General features: G+C 37.3%; 3 protein-coding genes across 3 annotated transcripts in view; 1 reads left to right on the top strand and 2 right to left on the bottom strand.

Moving 5' to 3' along the window:
• LOC107566319 (G protein-activated inward rectifier potassium channel 1-like) overlaps positions 1-980 on the bottom strand; it is an 11,292-nt gene extending 10,312 nt beyond the window's left edge. The window contains exon 1 of the mRNA XM_016251735.1: positions 895-980. The gene's annotated coding sequence lies outside the window, so the exon portion shown is untranslated. The remainder of the gene's footprint in view (positions 1-894) is intronic.
• A 5,108-nt stretch (positions 981-6,088) lies between these two features.
• Positions 6,089-6,879, top strand: rprmb (reprimo, TP53 dependent G2 arrest mediator candidate b). The gene has a single exon (XM_016251729.1). The coding sequence runs from the start codon at positions 6,336-6,338 to the stop codon at positions 6,651-6,653; it is 318 nt and encodes a 105-aa protein (XP_016107215.1). The 5' UTR covers positions 6,089-6,335; the 3' UTR covers positions 6,654-6,879.
• Positions 6,880-13,831: 6,952 nt separating this feature from the next.
• LOC107566311 (ADP-ribosylation factor-like protein 6-interacting protein 6) overlaps positions 13,832-17,660 on the bottom strand; it is a 14,325-nt gene continuing 10,496 nt past the window's right edge. Inside the window, exon 4 of the mRNA XM_016251725.1 lies at positions 13,832-14,067. Within this exon, the coding sequence (XP_016107211.1) occupies positions 13,974-14,067 (94 nt within the window). The 3' untranslated portion in view covers positions 13,832-13,973. The remainder of the gene's footprint in view (positions 14,068-17,660) is intronic.

The raw sequence follows: 17,660 nt of genomic DNA on the forward strand, positions 1-17,660 counted from the left end.
TCAATTAGGAGTGTCAATGGTCCATTTGAGAGATAGGTGGCGGTAATGCACTTATAAGTCTGTGATCCGCCGTAAAGCATGAAGAAGGCGTGTCACACACCGGCTGTCGAGGACGTGCTCAGAACAGTTCAGACATTGCAGTGCATCAGAGGTAAAAAACGATATTGCACAGACCGATCGTTTCGTGTCTTTACACATCAATGCATCTTCACGAGCTGCAGGGTTTAATTTGGTTTTGTGTATGTTTTTTTTACTCTCAAAGCCGTGATTCCCATTCACCTCCATTATAAGACTGACAGACTGCAACAGTTTGAGTTAAATATCTTCGTTTGTGTTCTACTGAAGAAACAAAGTCACCTACATCTTGGATGCCCTGAGGGTAAGCAGATAAACATCAAATTTACATTTTTGGGTGAACTATCCATTTAAAAACATAAACAGACATGCGCACTTTGAATGAGCTGTCAGGGCAGGTAAAGGTGTTCCATAGCAAAATAGTAATAGGCAAACATATTGTACAGTTTACAGATGATTTAGTTTTATGTTTTAATTTATTTTCTAACAAAAACACTTTTTAAAGTCGTTTGATCTTGCACTGATATTTCTGACAGAAATTTCTGTAAACAGTCAACCAGACTACAATTTATCAGAAAATAATTCATGTCCAGCCTTTAATATATTTGGCCCTTTATGTGTCAAAATGATGGATGAAGAAGATACAGGTGATGAATATACTGTCACATCAGTGTCAGACAGAGCAGAGGGAATAAGCTTTCTTTAACAAAAGACATTCTTCATTTGATTAAGCTTCTAAAGCAAACTTTTATGACCAGGGCTTATTTATGACCCAGCTATACGTCATTTTCTGACACTATCTTAAAGAAAAACACTCACTGTACTTCTCTCCAAAACCGTATTTGACATCTGTGTGTCCTTTTCCAACTCTGAGATTTTCCATCTCTTCCCATTTCAAGCCAGGCAGGGTGCTGGAAGATAAGGACACAATTAGTGTGTTATTTTGGAGTCATGCAAATGACTCCCAGTCTATAATGGACTGACTCTGCTGCTCTGGAAGTGTCAGCACTATCCACAATGGAAGACTGTGACAAACGTCATCAGGTACACTCTTACAAATAAAGATGAGGTTTTCACAGCGATGTCACACACTCTTAAATAAAGGTTCCAAAAGGGGGGTTTCACAGCAATGCCATTGAAGAACCTTCTAGTGAACAGTATTTAGAAGAAACTTTTTTTTCTTAGTGTGAAGAACATTTTAAAAATCAAAATTACCTTTTTCCTTTGTGTAATGGAAAGTTTCCATGGATTTTAAAGGTTATTCAGGAAACCATCAATGCCAATAAAGAACCTTTATTTTTAAGAGGGTAGATAGAAAAATGCTTTTGGGTTTTCCAAAAGAACCTTTCACTGAACAGTTCTTAAAAGAACATTTTTGTTTCTTAGCGTGAATAACATTTTAATAATCTTGATACTTCTTCCACTGTAAAGAGCATCTTGTGCAATGGTATATCTCTCCCATTCTCAGTTCTGATCTTTCAGATTCCCATTATACAGTATGCACATTTACACATGCACAGTGAGCTCTTTTGAAAGCAAACACAAATACAGGATGTGGCTATTTTAAGTCCTTTTGCTGAACCTGCTAGTTTAGGCTATTTTGTTGTTGTTTTTGGAAGCATTCAAATCCAAGTGCACCATTAGGATGCTCTGTTTGTTGTGAAGTATCGGGTTGGTGTAGAACAAGCTTAAGGGTGTCTGCACCAAGGACAATCCCATACACATGCAAACACCAACGGCATGCTTATTAGACCAAGCATCAGACACAACATGCACTTGTCTGAATGCTGCAAAAGCACATCGTGACTGTTAGCTTAGCGCAACTGCTTCATGCCAGCTGAGGTTTTCCTCAAGACTCTTGCCATGTCTTCTCCATAAAGCCTTAATGACTTAAAGAAATAATTATACCGCTGGAGGAGGACCGAGGGAACACAATGAAATGTGTCCATGCAGCTTCTAATGATGTCACTGGTGAGAATGACACATAACGATTGGAATAATGCAAGATGATTTTATCACCACTGGCGCTGTAACCAAAAACCCCCTCTCTGACTCTGGAAAAGAAAGTCTGCCCATTTGTTTACTAAACAGATTCATCAGCACAGCGGGAAGCTAATGACAGGTTGAGAAGTGATAATCACTAGACGGCAGAGTTCATCAGAGTGATGCCTTTAAAAGCCCTGACATTCAACATTCTTGTCCCCAGAGCTTAGAAAGAAGACTGTGCCAACAAATAAATATCAACCAGCCAAAAAATCCCAAGCATATCACACATTTTTGCTTTTAGATCATGTTTTAGCAGAACTGCTCTGAGCTATTTGGTAAGCAACATGCATTCTGTTATATAACTAAAGACACATCATATTACAAAATATCCCAGTCTTGTTTGACAAAAGATGTTTATACAGAAAATACACATGACCTGCCTAGTAATCATGTAGTTAAAATGCAAGACACACAAATAAAAGTTCCTTATTGCTATTGATGGTTCCATAAAGAACCTTTATTATCTCTACCTTTCCATTGCACAGAAGGTTCTTTATAGTGGAAAAAGGTTCTTTAGATTTTTAAAATGTTTAAAAATGGTTATTTTAAGACCTGAAAGGATTTTTGGTGAACCCCTTTAATTTTTAAGAGTGCACTTTAAAATATGCATAGCTTTTAAGAAAATGGAGGCAGTTTTATTTAGAATATAAGGAGATTGCATTACATTAACGCACAAATATAAATGTTATTGCCAGTCACGCATCATAGGTCATTTTAACAGATTTTAACTTCTACCTGATCAACATCATCATAAGGTTCAGCTTCTATTAAAATACTTCAAAATGTTTCTGTTTTTCTCCCCGCAATCATTTCAGATGCTTCTTTTGCCTTGTTTCTATCTCTCCTGAATCTCTCCATATGACAAATTTTTGTTCTCTTCCATCTGTAGCCTGTTTTACCCATAACCACCCACTCTTCTTCCTCCTCTCCCTCTCTCTCTCTTTCCCTCTTTGCCTCCACCGCCCTCCACCACTGAGGGAGAAAAGCAAGCGCTCAGAGAAATCATTGAAAGAGAGCGCATTTCAATGTGCACAGAAACACCCAGACAGGAATAGCACTATGTCCTGAGAGCACATCTCTCTCTCTCTCTCTCTCTACTGGATAGGTCTGATGATTCATATACACATAGAGAGGGTGATACGGGACAGAGAAGACATGCAAAATAGGCTTCATGAGAGAAGACCCCCAGTGCTGCTCAAAAGACCCTTGTTGATGGACTCACTCCAGGAGGTGCATTGTGGGATGTGTTTACATTGCGCAGATCTTGTTTACCGGGCTGTTGATTAAAAGGCCAGGTTTGAGAGGATCTAAGCACCCTCCATGATCGATTCTTCTTCCCACTACTGAATGCTTCACAAAAGGGGCTTTTAGGATGTATTATATGCCTGATATCTAAGAGCTTTGATGCTGTTAAGTGCTTGTTCAAGACGCATTTAACCCTGAAAAAGCATAAAATAAAATATGACTAAGATGTGATCTCAAAGCAATATAAATACTATAACCAGTAGTTAAAGGAGCACACGGAGCATATATTGTGCAAGTACAGTCAATTGCTATAGGGGAGCACAGATTTTCACCTGAGACTCCGTGTAAACAATAGCATATTAAAAAGATTATCTATAACTGCCAGGTTGCACAACCCATCGGTGGCTTCTAATGGATATATTGCACCCATATATTTCCATGGTAATCCTGCTGTTCTCTATCCATATGTTTACAAGGACATCTCTCATTCCTGAGGGTTTATATGGTTTCATTAATTATGGATTTCCATCTTCAAGTTAAACCCAACTGTGAGTCACAGCACGGTGACTAAGTATGTGCTTACACTTTAGAGTTGGATTTGTTATGTTGCTTGTTTTATTAAAATTTGTGAACTGGATCTTGAATAATCAACGTGGCTGTAATTAAAACTCTATTTTCTGCATTATATGTCCATGACAGTAAAGAAGAGACATTTTAGGAGCAACTCTGCCCTCTGCTGCATGTGTGTCTGCAGACCACCTCATCACAGATGATACTCAATTCATGTTTCGACTAATTAGCCTTTAGTTATCTTGTGCGAAACACACATTTATAAATAGTGGACATAATATGTAATACTTCAAAGCAAAATAAAATAGGACTAATTCATCTAACCAATGCAATTAGTTTTCCAAACTTCTGTAAGCCATTGTAATATTTATTCCTTAAAACTTACTATTATCTATTTTTTTGCCACTGGTACTTACTTTAATTATTGGTAAGTAACCCATTACTGATTAGATGTTTTTTTGTAATTTTTTACACCAGTTAAGTATTGATTGTTTGGTTGACAAGTGATCACGGTGCAGATCACTATCCCAGTACTGTTCTACTGATTCTGGTAACTATTCCAGTGTTACTAGTGACTATTCATTGCCTACTACCCAGTTAACAACAACATGTTCTAAGAATGTTTTGCTAATGTTACCATTAAGCTATAAAAACATTATTGGTGAATGATCTCTGAATGATCAAAATGACCAGTTTTTTAAAAAATGTTTACAAATTTTTTTTTTCCGTGGTTATACAAATGTTAAAGGGGTCATATGATGTTGCTAAAAAGAACATTATTTTGTGTATTTGGTGTAATGAAATGTGTTTATGTGGTTTAAGGTTCAAAAAACACATTATTTTCCACATACTGTACATTATTGTTTCTACGGGGTCGTCACGTGGTTGCCGCAAGCCCGCCGGCCGCGCCGTTCTCAAGCCTGCCTGCTGGCCGTTCCTCACTCTAGCCCGTTGGCCTCCGCTCACTCAAAGCCGCCGGCGGATTCAATGAAGGAGCGGCCGGCGGGCTTGCGGCAACCACGTGACGACCCCGTGGCATGTTAGAACGAGCCGTTTTAGGTAGGCGTGGTTGACTCTTAACTTTTATAAAGAATATCTTTTTGTATTTGAGACTTTAGTCTTTGCAACTTTACGGATCTTCTTTAAGCTCCAAGAGCTTGTAACACTTCAAAGAGAAAGGAAAAATCGATATGACCCCTTTAAAGGAACATTCCATTTGATAATTTTGCTAAAATTATGGGAATTTTTGAATGTTCTTTAAATGCTCTGAATTAAGTAGTAACATTTAAAAAATGTTAGACAAATGTCCAACTAAACGGTTTCAGGAAAAAAAAAATGTTCAGACGATGTATAAATAATGTTTCTTTGCTAACATTTTGAGAACATTATCAAAGACCAGATAACATGTAACAAGATTTCTACTAACATTACTGGTTCATTACTTTGAGAAAACCTTGCCAGAACGTTAGCCAAAGTTAGCTGGGTAATACTCTTACTTATCAGGAACTAGTAGCATATATTCCAACTTTACTAGTACTATAGTACTAGGACATTTATGAGATGGCATTACAAGACTTATATCCCAATTTTTACTGGTAACATATCTTAAACGGGCTTAATAGTTCATCTTAATAGTCACTAATTGCTTTTTTACTTGTTATATGTAATGACTTGTCAGAATGGTTACTTTATAGTTAAGTTAAAAAAGAAAGAATACTAGTACATCATAGTTATTTACTAGTTACAACTGGAACACATTATAACCAGAAGTGATGTCTGAATCACATACTTACAATTCAATGATCAAAATGTGCATTTTATGGAATAGTTGCTTGTCACTACTAGTAAACTAACTAGAAGCAAAAGAATAACTGCTAGTAGCCTATGTATGTAATGAATAACTGAATACAGTCTCTATTGGAATGAGCAAAAAGGTTCTAATAAAATCACTAGTGAGTGACTATTAAAACTAGGTAGCCTACAATAATAGCATACAAATTAGGCGAGATACTGATTAGTTAGATGCTAGTAAATGTTATGTGCCTTGCAATTTGGTGGTAACAGTTAACGAGTCTACGTTTATTCCGGCCGCTATCGTTTTCAGTTTGTGTCAAAGGGGGCGCAATGTGAACGAATACCGCAGTGAGCGCAGCTAAACACTGAACTCTAGTCGCAGGGGACGAGCTCAGCCTTGATTGTGTGAGTTCTCAGGAGTCAGACCCCTGTCCTCTGCAGACCAGAGCCCCTAATTACCTAAAGAACAGGTCCGAGAAGAACCATCCTCTTTACTGCATGTCGGCCCATACATTCTGTCAAGCTCTTCTTTGCGCTTGTGACTTTAAAGCACTTTTGTACGCACCTGCTCCTCTCTTCCAAAGGAACCCGGATAGTAGTTCAGAATGAATTCAACGGTTTTTAACGACACAGACAGTGTTTTGTTTCCCAACAGAAGCAGCGAGAGCTTTCTTTCGTGCTGTAATTTGTCCTCAGTGGTGACGGACAGCGGGTTTGTGTCCACGGCGCTGGACGAGCGCAGCGTGTTCATCATGCGCACGGTGCAGATCGCGGTGATGTGCGTGCTGGCGCTCACCGTGGTCTTCGGCATCTTCTTTTTAGGCTGCAACTTGCTCATTAAGTCCGAGGGCATGATCAACTTTCTGGTCACGGACAGAAGACCGTCAAAGGATGTCGAAGCGGTCATCGTGGGATCGTTCTAAGTGCGTAAAAGTTTCATGGTCAGATGGGACGCGCGCATTGGTAATATGTGAAACTATCCGTATTGCCCTCCAGAAACAAAGAGATGTTTTAAGACGGTAGAAGAAACATTACATTTATGATTCAATATTTACCGTTTCCACTGGGGACGGTGCATTTTATGAGAAAAGTATAGGTTCAAGTGTAACGTGAGACTGCAATGAATATTAAATAGAAGAGAGGAAACATCTGGACATGGACTGTTTTGCCCACTCAATGGAACTTGAGTGATTATTGTTCATGTGATTAATGCTTGTGAAACAAACTGCTGTTTTCAGACAGCTGAGATTTATGTGGGTAAACACTACGTACATTTTGAGTAATGCATTTAAAGTTTAAATGAAGGTATAATTTGATACTGTGTGTAACTAAAGCTCTTCTTAAAGCTGGATATTTAGGTCTTTTTTTTGACAGATGTCTTTGAAGGTTCAAGTGTAACGTGAGACCTGGAGACTGCAATGAATATTAAATAGAAGAGAGGAAACATCTGGACATGGACTGTTTTGCCCACTCAATGGAACTTGAGTGATTAATGTTCATGTGATTAATGCTTGTGAAACAAACTGCTGTTTTCAGACAGCTGAGATTTATGTGGGTAAACACTACGTACATTTTGAGTAATGCATTTAAAGTTTAAATGAAGGTATAATTTGATACTGTGTGTAACTAAAGCTCTTCTTAAAGCTGGATATTTAGGTCTTTTTTTTGACAGATGTCTTTGTTCTGCTACAGTATGTTCTCTAACTACTTTACTGTTAAACTTCATTTGGCAATTTTTATATGTTGTCCAGCAAAACTGTGGTTTGCACTTATTTTGTTGTAATTTGCATGTTTATAGGTGAATTATGTATCATGGTTTTATTACAGTGAGGTAATTTTGAAACTGACAAATGTAATGGATATCTCTGTCACTGCAACCTCGAAACGTTTTATAAAATGCAAGTACAAAATAACTGAATCATTATTACATTGTTGCCTTTTTTTTTTTTTACAGAAGCAGACAGCACTACATATGAGTGTGTGTGCATGTGTGTCATTATCAGATGGAAAAGGATATATGGATTAATATAGTTATGTTTCCTAGCCTTTGGGAAATAATCATCTCATTAAAGACTACTCAAAACAACAAAATCAGATCAACAGCGGTTCAACCCTCCTGTATGGAATAATTGGGTCCAAAGGTCTAAGAGCATTATATTGAAAACTCTTTATTCCAATTTCTTACTTTCATTCTTGTAATAATTTTTCCATTACAAGTTATACTATCAGCATAACAAAATGAGTGAAAAATTGAATTAAAAATAATCTTTTAATCAATCATATTTATTTTACACCATAGTTCTTTAAAAGATTTCTAAATCTCTAACTTTTAATTTCACGGTTAAAATTAGATTTTTAATCCTGAATTTGTAATGTTTTCTGATTTTTGGTCCCTATAGATACGGACCACACCTCAGTGAACTTGCATGCTAACAAGACCCCAATGTGCTTTCAAATAGTTTCTTAACATGAGAGAAAAAACACACCTAAAGAATGCATGTGAACTATCTTATAGCAACAACATGACTAAATAATTTACGTAACTTAAACTGAGATGACATTCAGTTTACGTACATGGCACACATCTATTAACCAGTACAGATCACCCCATTACCTTAACCTTGTATGTCCAGAGCATTTGTTTACCTTAGGCATATTTTCACTCTACTACACACATCAGTGCACCAAACAGCTGTGCAAATGATAAACAGCAGAATGCAAAAAGTGTCATGAAATGGGCCAGCACTTGAGTTTTTACAGAACTCACATCTCACATTAACTACACTCTGCAATGTCCAGGGGCTCTTGAGTTGACAAAACTCATTGTCTATATTTGTGCACTTTAGTTTCACGAGTGTCCATATTACACTGTTATTCATTCTTGGCATCTATGGTTCCATGACAACTCATAAGGTTCACAAAATGTTCTTTATAGTGAAAAAAAGGATCTTTAAGGAACCAAAAATGGTTCTTATATGGCATCACTCTGAAAAAACCCTTTTAGGAATGAATCAATAAATAAACAGCCTGAAATAAACAATAATAATAAAAACAAACAAAAAAATGGTTCTATGCCAGTTATTTTAGTTTACTAAAACTAATTAAAGGAAAAAGAGATTAATAATAAAATAAAAAAATCTTTAAAGAAAACATTTATTTAGATTAACCTGGAGTGCTGAAATTAACTAAAAATCACAAAAAAATAAAATGAATATATGAATAATGAATAAAAACTATACAGACATTTAAAATAAAAACTACAAAAGCTTAACAAAATTGCTAAAACTTTAACTAAGATTTAAAATCTAAACATTAACCAAAACTATAATTGTTTATTATCGATATTCCATGGAGCTCTTCATGTGGAGTCAGACCAAGGCTAACATCAGATATTTTTATCTCATTCTAGCCAGTATCTAAGCAACACACATCTCTGTTTTCATTCAGCTTGTCCAACTCCATATCCAACACAAAGTCAAAACGAGGCAGATTCTAGGCTATTGTTGATTGAAAAAATGTGCTCCCTCTCTCTCGGTTTGGTTTGGTTTTGTGATGGTGGAGTTCATGACGCAAAGCAAGAGACGACTGAGACGATTGCATCAAAGAAGTCAGGTCTAATGTCATCACCAGATCAGTGGGTAAAGAAAGACAGATGGAAAGCACTAAGCGAGGGGGAAAAGGCCAAACACTGAGCTGGCCCATTAACTGCCTTGATGGATTTGCACACTAAAACTTGCAAGAGCATCTGTTGGTTTAATTGGTTCCATGGATTTGTCATCTTATACAAAGCAAGTCAAATTGACAAAAATGATTTCTCAAAGTTGTAAATAAAACAAAGATTACTGGAGTACGGTTTACAAAAATTCTTTCTACTTCAAAACTTCATGCTTAATGTGTTACTTGCTTTTTCTTTGCAATCCTTCACCAGCATTACTGGTCTATATTTCCTCTCAGATTTTATTATTATTTTTTTTTTATTAAAATATAATTTTTCTGTAATTTTTATAATCGGAAAAAAGGCTGTTATTAAAAAAAAAGTAATTAAAAATATCATTAAAAAAAAATTCTGTCCCCTCGATAAGTTATTACTGTAACCCTGAGTGTTTCCTATTGCCCTGTATATAAATTCAAACATTTGTCAACAAAGACTTGCATGCTAACATCAGAATATTTGTCATTATACATATCCATATCGATAATAATCATCAATGATGGATATGGTTGTGATGGCATGCGCAATTCCATTAATTCAAAGGAATGCAATTCCATTAATTGAAGCCCAGGGCTGGAACTTTAGTACACCTTTGTGAATTGCGGCTCTGTTATTATTAGTTTGTATAGTGTATTTGTAGTTTGCCAGTTTTTTTAATTTTTGTTGAGTATCAAGACAGATTAAAGCCCCGTTCACACCGATAACGATAACTATAAAGATAACAATATTAGCATCCACACCAGCGAACGATATCGTCTGTTTATTCTAAGCGCACATGCGTCTGACGCTTTAAATTCTCGAGCTCGTTACAGCAGGATGAATTCTGATTGGCTGTCAATTTTTTATCGTTCATCAGCTGGAGAAAAATCGTTTTGAAAGTGATTCCAACGATATCATTTCTCTTTGTCTTTAAGGCCCGTTCACACCAAGCACGATAACTATAAAGATAACAATAAAGATATAGTTCTAAAAATCGTTCTCAATATTAAAGAATAGCATAGTTCACACCACAACTATAACGATACAGAGGAACGATATCGTTGTGATCACTTTCAAAACGATTTTTTTCCAGCTGATGAACGATAAAACACTGACAGCCAATCAGAATCCATCCTGCTGTAACTAGCTCAAGAATTTAAAGCGGCAGACACGCGTGCGCTTCGAATAAACAGACGATATCGTTCGCTGGTGTGGACGCTAATATCGTTATCTTTATAGTTATCGTTCTTGGTGTGAACGGGGCTTTATCGTTATAGTTGTGGTGTGGACTCTGCTATTCTTTAATATTGAGAATGATTTTTAGAACTATATCTTTATCGCCTTAAGCCCCGTTCACACCGATAACGATAACTATAAAGATAACGATATTAGCGTCCACACCAGCGAACAATATCGTCTGTTTATTCTAAGCGCACATGCGTCTGACGCTTTAAATTCTCGAGCTCGTTACAGCAGGATGAATTCTGATTGGCTATCAATTTTTTATCGTTCATCAGCTGGAGAAAAATCGTTTTGAAAGTGATTCCAACGATATAGTTTCCCTTTGTCTTTATCGTTATAGTTGTGGTGTGGACTCTGCTATTCTTTAATGTTGAGAACGATTTTTAGAACTATATCTTTATCGTTATCGTCCTTGGTGTGAACAGTGTCAATTTTGTCAGACATATAGAGAGCCGTGGGTGTAATTTTTTATTCTGCAGAAAGATTACATGTCTCGCTGCCCTTTCGTGAAAACTAGCCTTGGGGGTGACAAGTAAAAAGGCATCATAGCAAATGCTTCCATATCGACTGCCACTCGCGCTCACGTCTGCACGGTGCATTCTGAACCGCAGCGCCCTTAGGCCATAACGGAGATCTTTAAAAGTGCTCACCCACAAACTGCAAAACAAACGTTTCTATTAGTTTTTATGTTTTTGCGAATTGCAGCACATTATGATTTTATGTGGAGGCTTTTTTCCATTTTACGAGAAAAGCAAGCTCACACAACTAGTGCTAGAGTGAAATGTGAAAGATTGGAAAATAAAACAAAAACAGATTTTTTTTTCATATAAATTGCAAATTTATTGCTTTTTGCATAAATACATTTTTACAATATAAATTCTGCTAGCGTTATTTGACACAATATTCCACCCTCTTGGGTAAGCAATGAATATTTCAGTGTTGTTGTTTTTTTCATCCCTGATTATTTAAATGGCAGGAAAAAAAGCAAGCAAACCACTCAACCCTCAACTCAGATGGTTTCCGGACAGGATATTGTTTGTGACAGATGCACTGCACGATGGTTTACCTCAGACAGACCTTCACCTCAATAGAAAAAGCATTAAAGGGTTAGTTCACCCAAAAATGAAAATTAGCCCATAAATTACTCACCCTCAAGTCATCCTAGGAGTATATGACTTTCTTCTTTCAGACGAATCCAGTCGGAGTTATATTAAAAATTGTCTTTGATCTTTCAAGCCGTTTAATGGCCCTCAGCTTGCATGCATCCGTCCAAAAGCAGTTAAATAAAATGCGCCCATCCATAAAAAAAAATTATAAAAAAAAAAAAAGTCTCTCACATGGCTCCGGGGGGCTGAACAAAGGCCTTCTGTAGCGAATCGATGCGTTTTTGTAAGAAAAATATCCATATTCAAAACGTAATAATCACTTTAATGTAGCTTGCGCTCACTGTTGTACACTGGAAGCAGTTCCGGGCGGATGACCTCTGAGGTCAGCGCTGTGCATGCGCCAGTGAGTCTGGTGAAAACCAACGTTTGTTAACAGGAGCAAAGGAAGCAAAGTTTCCTTACTTTAGCAAAGGTAAACCAGTCTCCTCTTGGCTTATATTGAAATCCTCCGGCTTCCGCGTGCATCACTTCTGAGCGGCGCATGCGCAAAGCTGACCTCATACGTCATTCCCCCGGAACTGCTTCCAGTGTACAACAGTGAGCGCAAGCTACATTAAAGTGATTATTACGTTTTGAATATGGATTTTTTTCTTACAAAAATGCATCGATTCGCTAAAGAAGGCCTTTGTTCACCCCCCGGAGCAGTGCGAGACACTTTTTTTTAATGGATGAGCGCATTTTATTTAACTGCTTTTGGATGGATGCATCCAACACCCGCTGAGTGGCATTTAACAGCTTGAAAGATCAAAGTCAATTTTTAATATAACTCCGACTGGATTCGTCTGAAAGAAGAAAGTCATATACACCTAGGATGACTTGAGGGTGAGTAATTTATGGGCTAATTTTCATTTTTGGGTGAACTAACCCTTTAAGAGAGACACTGTCACCAGGTCATGCAAGAACATGTTTTTAAGGCTAAAGAACACAAAAACATGGAGAGTGTGATCACGGATGCACACGAAAATCTACTACTTCTGGAAACGCTAAAATCTCAACAAACCAGAACTAATGTCCATTTAAATGTAATAAAAATAGAGATGGAAATGTCCTGTAAAGAAAAACGAATTATAGGTGCCTGTTGCCACAGATACAAAAAGAACACATTCACACATGAGGCGGCAGTACATTAATACTCCATATATACGAGAAAGACCAGTGCATTAGCGCTAGCTGAAATGAGTCGCTACAGGGCCTGTTAATCTAGTGAAGAAGAAATAAGTAATCATGGCCTGGCAGAGTCTGCATCAAATAATTAAAGTCACAAATTAAATCCACACTTCTACACTCTCTGACCTTCTCCCAGGCTCTCAACAAAGCTTTAACACGGTCACTCTCCATCAACCCCAAAACAGCTATTGTATTAATGATTTCCCCATTAAAACGCTCAATAGAGCAGCAACTTCCAGCTTTAATAAAGCACAACTGCAAAGGGACTCTAGTCTTTGCTGAGCAGAGGTCCTAAAATGCAAATCCAATTTATTGAGAAAGACTTAAACAGCATCTATGTGTTGCCACACTGACAATGAATGACATCAAAAAGGCAGAAAGCAGATTTAATGCACTGCTATTGTAATGGTAAAAAGCTGCTTGCACGGGATCCTGTAATAAAAGCCTTTTATAAGACAAAATAACAGGGTAACAAAGAGACATTGCTAATGTTATTTTTTCGGAACTGTAGTCCATTAAGAAATCACTGCGTTTATTGAATTTGTCAAATTAACATAAGAAAATATGAGTATTCCTCGAAAAAAATAAAACATTGTAATTTACTTACTGTTGACTCACTGATACAATTAGATGTAATTAATTTTAACCTAGTAAACTAGTATTCCATTCTTTGTGTTTGTGCTTATTTTTTTAAAGTTTTATCTGCAGTTATATTAGTACCTTTATTTGACAGCTCCTCCTGCCATTAAAGCAATAGTTCACCCAAAAATGAAAATGAGGGCACGGAGGATCCACTGGTGAGCAAGATTCTCCAAATCTGTTCTGATGAAGAAGCAAACTCTTCTAAATCTTGGATGGCCTGAGAGTGTGTAATTTTAGCAAATTTTCATTTTGGGGTGGAACTTGGAATTGCCACCTGGTAATTGCAAGTTAAATGACAGTCAAGGTGTCCACAGATGGGCGGTAGTTGAGGTGCATCAGGTGAGATACCATATAAGAGTGAGCGCAGCCACTATGCCGTTGAGTATAGCCATACTGTAGCCCATGTGGAAAGAATGTCCGGTCATTCTTCTGCAAAACCAAAACACAAACATCCAGATTACATTAGTCCACAGCGTGACTATAACACAAATCATAATTTGATTATATCGTAAGTTGATTATTGTCCTTGATATTTTTTGTTTACTGAATGTGTTCCTGAATTACATCAGAAAATCAAGAGTCTAAACATTCAATTTCACAATGGCCTGCTTAGCAGCCTGAAAAACAAAACGGTTCTAAAAATTCAACAAGTTATAATGGGATGGAACCATTCTAGTATTATTAAAGCAGTCACTGCAAATTTACAGCTTTAGGAAACTTTTTGATCCTTTAAGGCAGGAATACACTGGACGATTAAAATATGAACATTTTTAAAAACTGGGCATCATACACCTGCTGACTTTGTAAATGGTTACAGAGAACATCATTCATATAAACGACTGAAAATCACACACAAGTCATTCTGAACACAACAAACTCAGGCAAAACATGCACCTTGTTGCTAAAGGTAGTATTTATGAAAACAGTAGGTGTTCTAATTGTCTTCAAATATCAAACATGTCTGATATCCTTTGGCTGAATCATTCATAGTCTGAAGCCCATCATACACCTCACATTTTTTTCTGTGGCAATCTGTCAACTACCAAAACTCTGCAGACTGGCTCTGACATTTGGCAACTAGAGTCGCCTCTTCTAGACTGCAAATCTGGGTAAAAGTTGTGCTGTGTTTTGTATTCCTGCCTTTTGTTCAGACCTGTTACCGAGGTCTGGACTCCTAACAAATCTTCAATATAAATTAACGAAGCAGTTTACGCTGAGATTAATTTTATTTACACTGTGTCTGTGCCTCATTGATCATAATGGTAGTGTTAATGGTTTGTAGTGAATCCAACATAATGCTTTTCACTTTGGCTCTAAAGTGATTAATTTAAAAACATCTCTTGAATTCTTGTGCACAACTGGTGTCTGTGAAATATCACAATGCTCAACTCATGCAAAAAGCACAGTGTAAATAGAAACCTCTGATGCTACAGAAGTAGACCTAAATGAGGTACTGTAATCAATACACTTCTGTAACAGCTATAACAACAATCTAAATTATTTATCCGATTAATTGCAAAGCTACATGATGTACTACCACTCTTTACCACTCAATCTGCCTGTTACTCTCTAGAGGTGTCCGACTCCAATGCAGGAAGTTTAAAAGCACACGGAACAAACAAAACTGAGGACAGTGTATGGAATATGGACAAGTGCATTGATCATATCAGCTGGCCATTACTCTACTCTAGTGAGCGCAGAGGCCCATAAAAATCCCATTATGAGGCATCCAGATGTCCCATGTTAACCACTCCCATTAGTCCTTTTTAATGGTTAATCTGAACATGCTTTTAGAGTAGCAGGTTCAGGAGTGCAGATCTGCACCAATGTGAGAAATTGTTCATTGTTTGTTCCATTAATTCATACATACAATGACTACAATGAGCAAGTAGAATACACCTCTTCTACAACAATCATGTTTTTAATTTCAGAATTTCAAATGTCAGAGTGATACAACTGCCCCGAGATCATAATGACGAAATTCTGGAAGTCTTTATTATTATTACTACATTTGCTTAATGTTTATTGCTATTTTAGAAACTTTCAAATATGAATAACATTCAAGAATGACATCCTGCCAGATGAAATTTATGTGGTGTGACCAACAAAGTTATGTGGTGCCACCAACATGCAGAAACAGAATAATAAAAAGAGGACCTCTGCAAACCCTCTCATGAACGTGTCAAGGCCAATAAGTCTTTTAAAATTTGTGACAAAGACATCAGGTTGTAAAATGTCATGTGGTGCAGGTCCACAAAAAGATAAAGATTTTTTGATTACATAATTAATGATATTTCAAAAAGGAAGAACATTTTATATATATAAAAGTATTCAGACCCCCTTACATTTTTCACTCTTTGTTATATTGCAGCCATTTGCTAAAATCATTTAAGTTCATTTTTTTTCCTCATTAATGTACACACAGCACCCCATATTGACAGAAAAACACAGAATTGTTGACATTTTTGCAGATTTATTAAAAAAGAAAAACTGAAATATCACATGGTCCTAAATATTCAGACCCTTTGCTCAGTATTTAGTAGAAGCACCCTTTTGAACTAATACAGCCATGAGTCTTTTTGGGAAAGAGGCAACAAGTTTTTCACACCTGGATTTGGGAATCCTCTGCCATTCCTCCTTGCAGAGCCTCTCCAGTTCTGTCAGGTTGGATGGTAAACATTGGTGGACAGCCATTTTTAGGTCTCTCCAGAGATGCTCAATTGGGTTTAAGTCAGGACTCTGGCTGGGCCATTCAAGAACAGTCACAGAGTTGTTGTGAAGCCACTCCTTCATTATTTTAGCTGTGTGCTTAGGGTCATTGTCTTGTTGGAAGGTAAACCTTCAGCCCAGTCTGAGGTCCTGAGCACTCTGAAGAAGGTTTTCGTCCTGAATATCCCTGTACCCTGTATTCATCTTTCCCTCGATTGCAACCAGCCGTCCTGGCCCTGCAGCTGAAAAACACCCCCACAGCATGATGCTGCCACCACCATGCTTCACTGTTGGGACTGTATTGGACAGGTGATGAGCAGTGCCTGGTTTTCTCCACACATACCGCTTAGAATTAAGGCCAAAAAGTTCTATCTGGGTCTCATCAGACCAGAGAATCTTATTCAGGTGTTTTTTAGCAAACTCCATGCAGGCTTTCATGTGTCTTGCACTGAGGAGAGGCTTCCGTCGGGCCACTCTGCCATAAAGCCCCGACTGGTGGAGGGCTGCAGTGATGGTTGACTTTCTACAACTTTCTCCCATCTCCCGACTGCATCTCTGGAGCTCAGCCACAGTGATCTTTGGGTTCTTCTTTACCTCTCTCACCAAGGCTCTTCCCCCCCGATAGCTCAGTTTGGCCGGACAGCCAGCTCTAGGAAGGGTTCTGGTCATCCCAAACGTCTTCCATTTAAGGAATGGAGGCCACTGTGCTCTTCGGAACCTTAAGTGCAGCAGAAATTTTTTTGTAACCTTGGCCAGATCTGTGCCTTGCCACAATTCTGTCTCTGAGCTCTTCAGGCAGTTCCTTTGACCTCATGATTCTCATTTGCTCTGACATGCACTGTGAGCTGTAAGGTCTTATATAGACAGGTGTGTGGCTTTCCAAATCAAGTCCAATCAGTATAATCAAACACAGATGGACTCAAATGAAGGTGTAGAACCATCTCAAGGATGATCAGAAGAAATAGACAGCACCTGAGTTAAATATATGAGCGTCACAGCAAAGGGTCTGAATACTTAGGACCACGTGATATTTCAGTTTTTCTTTTTTAATAAATCTGCAAAAATGTCAACAATTCTGTGTTTTTCTGTCAATATGGGGTGCTGTGTGTACATTAATGAGGAAAAAAAATTAACTTAAATGATTTTAGCAAATGGCTACAATATAACAAAGAGTGAAAAATTTAAGGGGGTCTGAATACTTTCCGTACCCACTGTATTTATATATATAACATATTTCTTAAATATTTACATGTGTGTATTTATAAATGCACACACATTATGTAAACACTTTTATTTTGTATGCGATTAATCGT

The sequence above is a fragment of the Sinocyclocheilus grahami genome, unplaced genomic scaffold (assembly GCF_001515645.1).
Source record: "Sinocyclocheilus grahami isolate Dianchi unplaced genomic scaffold, SAMN03320097.WGS_v1.1 scaffold1069.1, whole genome shotgun sequence".
NCBI classification, from domain to species: domain Eukaryota; kingdom Metazoa; phylum Chordata; class Actinopteri; order Cypriniformes; family Cyprinidae; genus Sinocyclocheilus; species Sinocyclocheilus grahami.